General features: G+C 43.2%; 1 protein-coding gene across 2 annotated transcripts in view; it reads right to left on the bottom strand.

The window, feature by feature from the left end:
• Positions 1-922: 922 nt before the first annotated feature.
• sh2b3 (SH2B adaptor protein 3) overlaps positions 923-10395 on the bottom strand; it is a 52136-nt gene continuing 42663 nt past the window's right edge. For both annotated transcript variants that reach the window (XM_035639652.2, XM_035639653.2), the window contains exons 3-8: positions 9362-9463; positions 8918-9006; positions 4269-4360; positions 3450-3664; positions 3036-3213; positions 923-2885 (exon numbers count right to left, since the gene is read on the bottom strand). In XM_035639652.2, the coding sequence (XP_035495545.2) occupies positions 2506-2885; positions 3036-3213; positions 3450-3664; positions 4269-4360; positions 8918-9006; positions 9362-9463 (1056 nt within the window). In that variant the 3' untranslated portion in view covers positions 923-2505. The remainder of the gene's footprint in view (positions 2886-3035; positions 3214-3449; positions 3665-4268; positions 4361-8917; positions 9007-9361; positions 9464-10395) is intronic.

Here is a 10395-nt window from a genome sequence, read left to right as displayed (position 1 = left end):
CTGCTGAAGTTAGTGTTAAAGCACAATCTTCCTCAAGGCCTCGCGCTGCTGACGGACGCGGGGCCTCTCCTGCGGAAACGATAATGACATTTCATCTCTGGGGACAATTGGATTAACTCCCGATTCTGTGTGAATAATATGATCACTGTAAATGGGATACTCTGCATCCGTTTTCCTCAAAAATATATCAAAGGCTTCTGAAAATAAATCTGATGTGGCCCCAAGCTGATCTGTTTTGAATGAAGCATTAACAAACTGGATAACAGATGAGAGATGCTTTCTTTGACAGAGGATGGCTTGTTTGGCCTCTTCTTTTCTTTTTTTTTTCCTGTAGAAAAGCCTCCAACAAAATGTCACACAAATCGGCTCCCGACAATAGAATTCCCACCTGAGTTGAGTAAATGTACTGTTATAGTCAGTGCAGCTTCAAACTGGTGGTTCAAACCTTTTAAAGCGGCGACGACGAACGTCAAAATGGCACCTGAAATTATGGATCGATCATAATAATATCTAGTATAAGAAAAGCTAGAGAACGAATAAGCAAATTGCACAGAGGAACACTTGGTGTGCAATCTCTCACGTCACGATTGGAGACTTTGCTGAATGAAACCAAAGCTTCGGTATAAGCGTCTGATTAAAAAACCTGGATGTGCCAATGTAACAAAAATACATACTCGTGTTTCCGAATTTCAACAGAAGAATTAATGCTCTGAGTGTGAACAGCAGAGTTGGACACGTGACGCTTCTCTCTGAATCAAGGTTTTTTTCCAAAGCTGTGAGGAAGTAGTGTTGAAATCTGCAGAGGCACACGTGTGATTTCAGTCTACATCCACTTTTCCCACTTTCTTTATCACAACACTGATTTGGAAAAAAAGATGTTTCAAAGCTTCCAGCACTTTTCACTCCTGGAGGACGAGATTGGACAAATCATTCGGTGACTCACATTTGATTCTCTCTTTGTTTTTTGGTCTGCGCACCGAGTGTTTCCTCCTCTCACGCTCTTTGGAGTGAAGCCTTTTTCAGTTCATGTCCTGTGTTGGACACAGATTTTTTTTTTTTCTTTGTGCCTCATCTGATTTTTGAAGAATAATCTTTATGGCACAAAATCAACGGAGTGGAGTTGGAAGTCCTTACTTCAAAGTAACAATGTGAATTTTGTGCGACTCCGTTATACAATATAAAAGATAAATAAAAAATATCTATTTCATTTTTGGAATTTACATACACATATAATATATATATATATATATATATATATATATATATATATATATATATATACATGACCGGGGTGGATTTGGTTCGTAAAAAATAGGAAATGTAATTTTTTAAACTACTAATTAGTAATTTTGTATCACACAATACAGTTTGTGACTTTGAAGTAAATATAAAAGGTAATACAAATTTGAATTAGCTGTAATGAAATCATTCCACAGGTGTTATTTTTATCACATGATTACATTTTTCCATTTTCTTTGATTTTGTGTCAGAAATAACCCGACGATGATTTGGAAAAACTTCCCTGTGTTGCAGGGACTACTGCAACACAAATTCACGCACAGACAAAAGGTGAACACTGTACCACACGGAGATCAGCACACACACGAGCTCCCACTGCCTCAGTGCTGATGGAAGCTGATCCTGAATCATTGCTCTATTTGCGTCAGCAAAGGTTTCGAAAGAGTGGAAGCGCTGCTCGATTCTTTTCTAGAAAAAACTTCCCCAACTGACTTTAACCAAGTTTTCCCCTTTTTTACTTTTTTATTTTTCTACAAAAAAATAATTATCCGTGTATAGAAAAAATACACATTGTTTCCAAAGTGCACTGAAAGCGATGTGCACTAAAATATATAATAATACGCAAGAGGAGAAAATGTCTACGAGGGTGTAACAACTCTGAACTAGAGTGTTTTTTGTTTGTAAAAAAAAAAGAAAGGGGTGGGAGTTCGCTCCACACTGGGAACTCTGTGTGAGGAGTAAATGTCTTAAATATTTTTAAGGGAGCACTTGATTTTACCAGTTCTGCAGGCAGCCCAGGTTAAGTGCCGAGGAAGTTAAATAAAGCGCACCTCGTTGGATTCACTAGAAATATTTTTAAAATATTTTTTTGTGCTTGAGGATGAGCTACACACACACGTGGCTCTCCCTCTCACACGGACCCTCAACATCAATACAACAAGAATTATCATCGTCATTGTCAACACGGTCATAAAACTCCCAAAAATACATTCACTGTGGACACTCGGGGGGGGGGGGGGGGGGGGGTCTGACACTGTTAGAAGACACACTCACACATAGTGAGTGTGTGTGTGTGTGTGTGTGTGTGTGTGTGTTTTCATACACAGCTATGCATTAATCAAACTTGTTTGCTCAAGTTCACGAGTCTGCTGAAGTTATGTCTCACACTCCCATGAAGCGGGGGGGGTAACAAAATGTTTCTGTATTATGCGCGTGTGTGTGTGTCTCCTGTCTTTCAGAGGTGATGGAGGTGTTCGACTCAGCAGGTCAGAGCAACATGTACTGGTTGTCTATCGCCCGCTTGCGGCCCCGCTCGGGCTCAAGCTCATAGTCCGAGTCCCGCTGAGGGATGATGGGAGTGCGAGTGGCGGGGTGGCGAAGCAGCGGCCTCCTACCCACCGATTCGCTCCGACGCAGCGGGGCGGGGGCTGACGGAGGAGGGGCGGGGACGGGGTTGGCGCGGATGGCGGGGGGGTGGTGGCGGTGGTGGTTCCCCGGCTGGGGAACGGAGCTGGGGGCGGAGCTGGCGGTGGAGCAGGATGAGGCGGGCTGAGTGGAGCTGCGGGCCAAGCTGCAGTGAGCCAAGCTGGGCTCCGAGCTCCACCGGTGGAGGGAGAACGGGACCAGGACGGCGCCGGAGAGCTGGCCTGGGGAAAGATACGAAACAACAAAAACTCATTACCTCGAGGGCATTTCTTACCAGTACACGATGCCATTAATCCAAATTGTACTAAACATTTAGATGTTTAAAAAAAAAAAAGAAATATGAAGACAAGCCGAACGGGGGGGTGTCTCACCCTGTGACGGAGGGCTGGAGCCCGCCACTACAAAGCTGGACAGTGTGACGGCACCTGCGGCCCCACACTCCAGCGGGATGGGGAACAGGCGGAAGTGGCTGAGCATGTCCATGACGGAGGGGAAGCGCAGGTGCTGCACCCTGCACTGACCCCACTCGGTTAGAGAGAGGCGCAGGTGCTGCAGACACACAGTTGAGGGGAGAGAGAAGAAAAAAAAACCATCACTGAGCTGTTTCACGCAGAATTCTGCGCCCTAATTTTCTCAACCGCGACGGTCTGCGTTCGCGCTGGTTCATGGTCTTTCGCATCGGCGGCACTTTTGCACGCTGGATCCTCATTTGAAAAATAATGTATGTACAGCGTACGCAGCTTCAGCGAGTCGCCTTTTGTTTCATCAGGCATCGTGAGACTTACCTTTGCTTTTCCCTGGTAGTTAAACGTGAGGACGTAGTCTCCCCTGCGCGTCTCGCTCTGTCGCACCAGGAACACCCCGTGTCCCTCCGGTCCGGAGCTCTGGACCAGGTGGGCCGCCTTGACGCGAGAGATGGGCCCGTGGAACCAAGGGTAGGAGAAGAGGAAGTGATCCGTCTTCTGGATCACCTGCTCGGGCAGGGTGAAGGTGGCTGGGGCTGGAGGAACGAGATGGTGGAAATCATAAAAGCAGGAGTGATAATTGAGCGGCGTCATCTACTCGACGTGTAAAAATGTTTCATTGCCCGATAGAGGCGACAACTGTTGTGTTCAGAATTTACTATGCTGCCACCAAGTGGTCAAAATAAGAATAAACTACACTGCCTTTATTCCAACTGAGTGTTACAGTGTTATTGTAACAATTGCTTCGATTTGGAACTTAACAAAAACAAGTTCAAGTTCAGTGGCGAACTGAAAAGGAAAGTTCAGATGTTCAGAGAGAGTGTAAACAAATAGATTATTCAGATTGTCTAAACTGCTTCGTTTAGATTTAAAAACTGAAGTAAAAACACAAAAAGAAATATCTGTCATAATCTCTCAATGCACAAAGAAACACAGTGCACACAGCCGACCCCACTACAGTAGAGCTTTACGTTGGGCCAGGACGTTTGTGTTTGCAAAATGTGATGAATGTAAAGAAATTATAGTTTAAGGGAATGATTTACTATTTGTCAAGTAAACCTTTTTGTTTCTAACCCGTCTGACACAATCTGCTGGAGGACGAGTCTGATCGTCGCCCTCGTCTCGAGTCTCTCCACTCACTTTGACTCGCTGACGCCGAGCTTCCTCTGCGATTGGCCGGAACGGAGCTGTCGGACGGGGGAGGGAGGGGCTCCAGATCCACACTGCCCGACCTGGAGGACGAGAACCAGACCAGAGGTTTCACACGCTGACACGTGGACGTGTGGGATAATGTCACCGCGGACCTCCCTAGTGGTAGGATTACTAATAGGTTGATTGATTCATTGTTTCGACTCTTTTAGTCATAACAAGAACTGACATCACACAGTAAAAACAACAGGTTAAAGTTACTCCAGTAAAATACACTTTTATATCACTAGATTATTACAAATTATTATTATTCATGCATACTATATGATCAACGTGAGGGTCTTTTGGAAAAAATAATAATCTTGAAATAGTGAGAATCACAATTGTGACACAAAAATACACATTTGTGTTAAATATAAAAGTGAGAAGTTGGAAATATTTTGTATATTTCCATGAAAAAAATCACAAAAATGGTGGTGGTGGTGATGATGATGTTGAGTGTGTGTGTGTGTGTGTGTGTGTGTGTGTGTGTGAGAGTGTGTGTGTGTGTGTGTGTTGGTTAGGTGAGTCTGGTAAACGTGGAGGAAACAGCAGGTTGAAGTCACACAAAGACACCAAGCACAGACAGGAAGTGAGTCCAGTTCACCAGTTCAGATGTGAACCGAGGCTGTTTTTCTGTTTCACTGCTCCCACACACACACACACACACACACACATACACACACACACACACACACACACACAAAACCACAAATGCATGTGTACACACACAGAAAAACGCAGCCATACAAGACAGCATGTGTACACAGATGAGAAGGGGAAGGTTAAAGAGGCAAGTAGAAGCAAATCCTGCCAAAATGCTGACTTGAGTTTGCAGCGCTCCGAATAACAGGAAGACGAGACGCCTCTCTCCTTTCTCTTCTTCCATCGTTGTGAGAATCATTCCATGTTCGACTCCCGACAGAGTGAGGACATTTCCGCCAGTCAGCATTGTTTTAAGGTTTAGAGCTTAAGGGCTCGGTGCGCTTGGAACAAACTCCACCTACCACATCCAACCACATCTGAGGGGGAAACGTGTTCATACCCGTTCCAGATGGCGAGGAGCTTTGAGCCTACCACCACAGCCCCCCCCCCCCCCCCCCCCCCCCGCCCCCCCCCCCGGCTGCATCAGTGTCTCCCTCATCTCTCTTTTGTAGTTTCAGCACGATAAATCATACGAACGGGGATAATGGCACACAAATTCAGACAATGGGCCTTTTCTCCCGGCCGACTGTTTGACTTGTCAAAGCAGGAGAAGCACAGGGGTAACTAATAACATCGGCAAATGGCTCTTGTGTCTTTTCAAGTGTCCCAGTGAGCCGTGACGGCGTGACAGGGAGCCGGCATCAACAACACCAGCAACCCGGAAAAGTGCAGCAGCTCGCCGGAGTTCAGCCGCCATTAGTTTTATTATTTACACGTGTGCTTTTTCCTGCTCCGGCTTGTTAGGATGTGTTCTGTGAAAAAAAAGGCCCCGTCTTTTAACACAAAGGAAGTAGTTGTGTGAAAAAAGAAAAAACGAAAAGAGAGAGAGAGAGAGAGAGAGAGAACCGCGCCGCAGTGCCTGTCTGATCGCTGCAGAAAAGTCGTCAGGGTTGTGGAATTGTTTCCTGAAAAGTTACCGCTCCGCGCACACCTTTCCAAAGGGGGGTTCAAATGCTGTCGGTGGGGATCGAGGCCGAAAAACAGGCCTTTGTTCGTGGGCTGCGTTAGTGGATGTGGTGTTTGAGGTAGAGGTCAGGTAGTGAGACATGAGAAAAACAATCCAGGAAGTCCAGTTAATGTCACAGACTCAGGCATTTCAAATCTTCTCAGGTGCCAAAACAGCACGCGGCAGTTTTTATTGGTGACGAAGAACATTTAAAAAAAATGTTGGTGGTCACAATAAAAAGTAATGTACCAGGAATGTGCATGTATGTCAATGCAGCAGCACCACCGAGCTTGATGACGTCGCAGTGCAAACTTTCTTTCCTTTTCTTAGGAAAAACAGTTCAAACTGTTCAGATATGGAGACAAAGCAATGCATTTCATCAATAGCGGTCCTTAGTAAGAAAGAAAAAAAGGACCTATGAGTTTTGAAGTATACATTGATGGGTAAAAAAAAAAAAAGACACTTGAATCAATTCACGACTAAGTCTTCAACACAATAAGGCAAAAAGTGAAGGAGAGCTCAGAATCCTCCCTCGAGTGACAACACGCCGTGTTAGTGTCTATATATCGGCTGCTGAGTAACAGGAAGTCGAAGAGCAGTAACGTGTAGCGAGGTTCGCATGTACGCCTGCAGATGATTTTCATGTTGTTTTCACATGAATGTGGTTTCGTGAGGTGTCTGAATAAACACTGAATTAAAGAGTGAATTCTGACCTCAGTGGAACACTGTTCTCTGCAGTGTGTGTGTGTGTGTGTGTGTGTGTGTGTGTGTGTGTGTGTGTGAGAGAAAGAGCATTCCAGACATCTGCAGAAATGAGAAAGGTCCTGAGATTCTCCTGAGTCTAAGACCTCCCACACACTTCCTTTCACAGGCCAACACACTAGCACACAAATAGTGCACACACACGCACGCACGCGCACGCACGCACGCACGCACACACACACACACACACACACACACACACACACACACACACACACACACACACACACACACACACACACACACACACACACACACACACACACACACACACACACACACACACACACACAAAGACAGTGTTCATCATGGACAGACAAGAAACTGAAGTTTTACTCTCATTTGTATGAGAGTGTTACTCACTTTCACTCAGTCTTCCTATAATAAATACTTACAGTATATTAAGTATTACTAAATGCATTTCTATTCTTACTTCTTTTGTGACTTCCTCCCTGCTTGTTTTCATTTTTTATTTTTAAATTATTACATTTCTTGGATTTCGAGGTGTCTGAAACTCCTTAGTAACGTGTCCTGAAGTAATTTCACATTCACAGCTGGCAACCATCTCAGTGGACCGTCAAGCCTATATTGATATTTTGTCAAAAATAATGACAAAAAAAATATTTGTCATTCAATATTACTGTTATGTAGTATTTGTCAGCTTGACAAAGCCACCGCTGTCGTCACTTTCCTGCATTATGATTCTATCAATGACATTTTATAGCCTCTTTCCACTGCTCTCTAATACATTTTAAGTATATACCGTATTTTTTTTTCTTTTACACTTGTATTCGAAGGAAGGCAGTAGAGAGGGGACAGGAAATGAAGGGAGAGAGAAGGGAACTGAGAAGCAACAAAGTTCTTCAGCCAAGTTGTGATCACAGTAAAATGTATGTTTACTTTAGGAACAGTTTTGAATTTGAATTCTCATTTTTTTTCTTTACAAAGGCTATAAAATATGGAACTGAATATTCTTTTGTGATGTCCTCAGAGGCCCTGTTATTATATATGAATCTATTTTCTAGAATATTGGCATATTTGTTCTATATTTTCACAACTGTAAGAGCTCGGTATAGTGTTTGTCTTAATTTATATGAATACTGAAATGTGTTGCTGTTTGGCTGTATGAATCTCCAAAATGTGGTTTTAATAAAGTGACTTCAAGTTATGAACTGTGTGCAGGACACTTTGGCTTTCTATTAAAACATATTTAACTTATGAAGTCATACACACTTTGGTTAAGCTCACTTTTAAAACTAAAATCATTGCTAAACTTTCAAGCCCTAAAGGTTAAACAAAAGGTTTGCTAATACACACCAGATCTATCATTTTTCCCTAAAAGGTTGAGTCTTACTTTTAAGTTGACTGATGAGTTTTGTTGAATGATTATTTCCAGGAACTTTCCTAATACAACAAGTCTCAAACCTGCTCCAGGCTTTCGAGCCCCTCATGCAAATGCACGGTCAAACTTACACACAAATTGTCAAGCTCGGGAATGGACAAATAAGACATGAGCACACACGCACAAATGTTTGTTCACATATACACATAGACTACAAATACTCTCACTTGCATTTGCAAACACATACCTCGGCACGAGTAAACACCCAGTACACCCTCAAACACTAAAAACAGAGTGTTGAATATTTCCACTCAGAAGCTCATGGAAAAAGCTGCGTAAGGAGAGATGGACTGGGATGACACAGGCCGTGTGTGTGTGTGTGTGTGTGTGTGTGTGTTTGCTCGTGCGTGCGTGTGCAGCCAGGTCAGGTTGAGCTAAGGAGTGTTGGAAGACAAAGTCAAACACTTAACTTCAGTTACGAAAAGAACCAATATTCAAACTATTCCAGTACAAGTAATTACTAGCGTCTGTCTGTCTGTCTGTCTGTCTGTCTGTCTGTCCACATGGGTCAGACGACATCCATCTTTTGAGTCCTTCAAACCATTTGGATTCTGATTCGATTTAGAAGTTTTATCTTGCACAAGTGTACACTGTTAGCGTGGAGAAGGAATCTGACAGATGTATAAACAAAGTACAGCTACAGTAGAAGTCTCCAGGACCACATGATGTCACAAAAACACACACACACACACGCACACATACACACATACACACACACACGGTGTTAAAAATGAACTGGACTATTGACGTTCAAGTCGTATCGAGTTATCTCTTTGCGTTGCTCACCTGTTGCTGATACATTCTTTCAGCTCCGTGGTCCAGGAGCTGACCTGCTGGTCGTTGTCGGTCTCAAATATCAGACTGCCTCGATTAACCTGCGAAGAGACAAAGATGCATTCGAATACACCTTTGGCGTTATCTGTCAAACACTGAAGTGCTGTACAACGTCTGAAAACGAAAGCTCACGCCTACATTTTTTTTTCATTTAAAATGCAAGAAACAGCTGAGACCCATAAAAAGTACAGTCTTTCCAGTGTTATGCATCACACACATGCACACACACACACACACAGTGGCTAATCTTTTTTCCTGCAAAGCATTATAACATATTTTAGCGAACCGTGATCAAGTGATACACTATTCTAGAGTACTAGAGTTAACTTCACTGGTATTTCAATAAGCTGTAATGTCGCCCGTGTTATAATACTTGTGCACTGTGTTTTTACACACCTTTAAAACAAATGTGTTTAAGTTGTCGGGCATCTCCAGGCGGTTGCAGCGACGGACTTCTTGGATATCAGAGCACTGAGTCGTCAGCTTGGGGCTGGAGGCCTGAGAAAACACAACGAAGACGAGACAACTGTCAGACAAAGTAGACGTCATTCTCAGGAAATGATGAACAAAAAAGGCACAGAAAGAGAAAAGTAGCAAAGTATAAAAACCTGGAACACAAGAGAAGAGGAGTGTGTCTCAACTCTACTGCACGTTTGCACCGAACAAGCACATTAACCCTCCAGATTAGGGTTATTCTCTCAGAAAGAAAATCAAATTTTCCATTTTCAAGTGGCTTTGAAATCTGAGGCTTCTGGAAGAGTAGACAGACTCACTCAGCACATGTAATTCTGTTGTTCTATGGCACATGGGTGCAACAAGGTTTGTGCAATTTCTATCCAGATGTCTTCAAATAATTGAAAACAATAACACCACTCATCCACTTGTACATGTGTGCAAAATGGATGCCGTCTGTTTTACCACATCTTTATATCTAAACGTTGGGAAGCAGACGGACCACAACCAAGCCTGGGAAGCCGCTTCATAGGGTGACTCATTTGTGTCCGTTGAGTCATGTCGTTGTGTTTATTTGAGAATATGTGATTGAATAACATGTCACCCATAGACTGTTTATTGAAATGGACATCACTAGTCAGCGGGTTCGGAAAAGTAAGGCAATGCGGGAGTGCCTGGAGCCTGTATTCTCTGGAATCGCCAGCAGAGGGCGACTTACTGGTCGCAAAAAGAAGTCTCTTTCTATTGAAGTCTATGAGAAAATAGTTATAATAATTATTTTATCGCTCAATATTCTACAATCTCAATATTCTTACAATCACATCTCTTGTTGTGTCCGACCACCATCCAAAACCCAAAGATATTCACTTTATGATGATGTAAAACAAAAACAGATAATATGAGACATTGGTGAAGATGGAACCTGAGAATTTTTGTGATTTCTTCTGAGAAATGATCAGTGAATTCAAAAAAACAAA

Source organism: Scophthalmus maximus, chromosome 19 (assembly GCF_022379125.1).
Source record: "Scophthalmus maximus strain ysfricsl-2021 chromosome 19, ASM2237912v1, whole genome shotgun sequence".
NCBI classification, from domain to species: domain Eukaryota; kingdom Metazoa; phylum Chordata; class Actinopteri; order Pleuronectiformes; family Scophthalmidae; genus Scophthalmus; species Scophthalmus maximus.
Note: the sequence above shows the minus strand (reverse complement) of the source record. Positions and strands in the feature narration are given on the sequence as shown.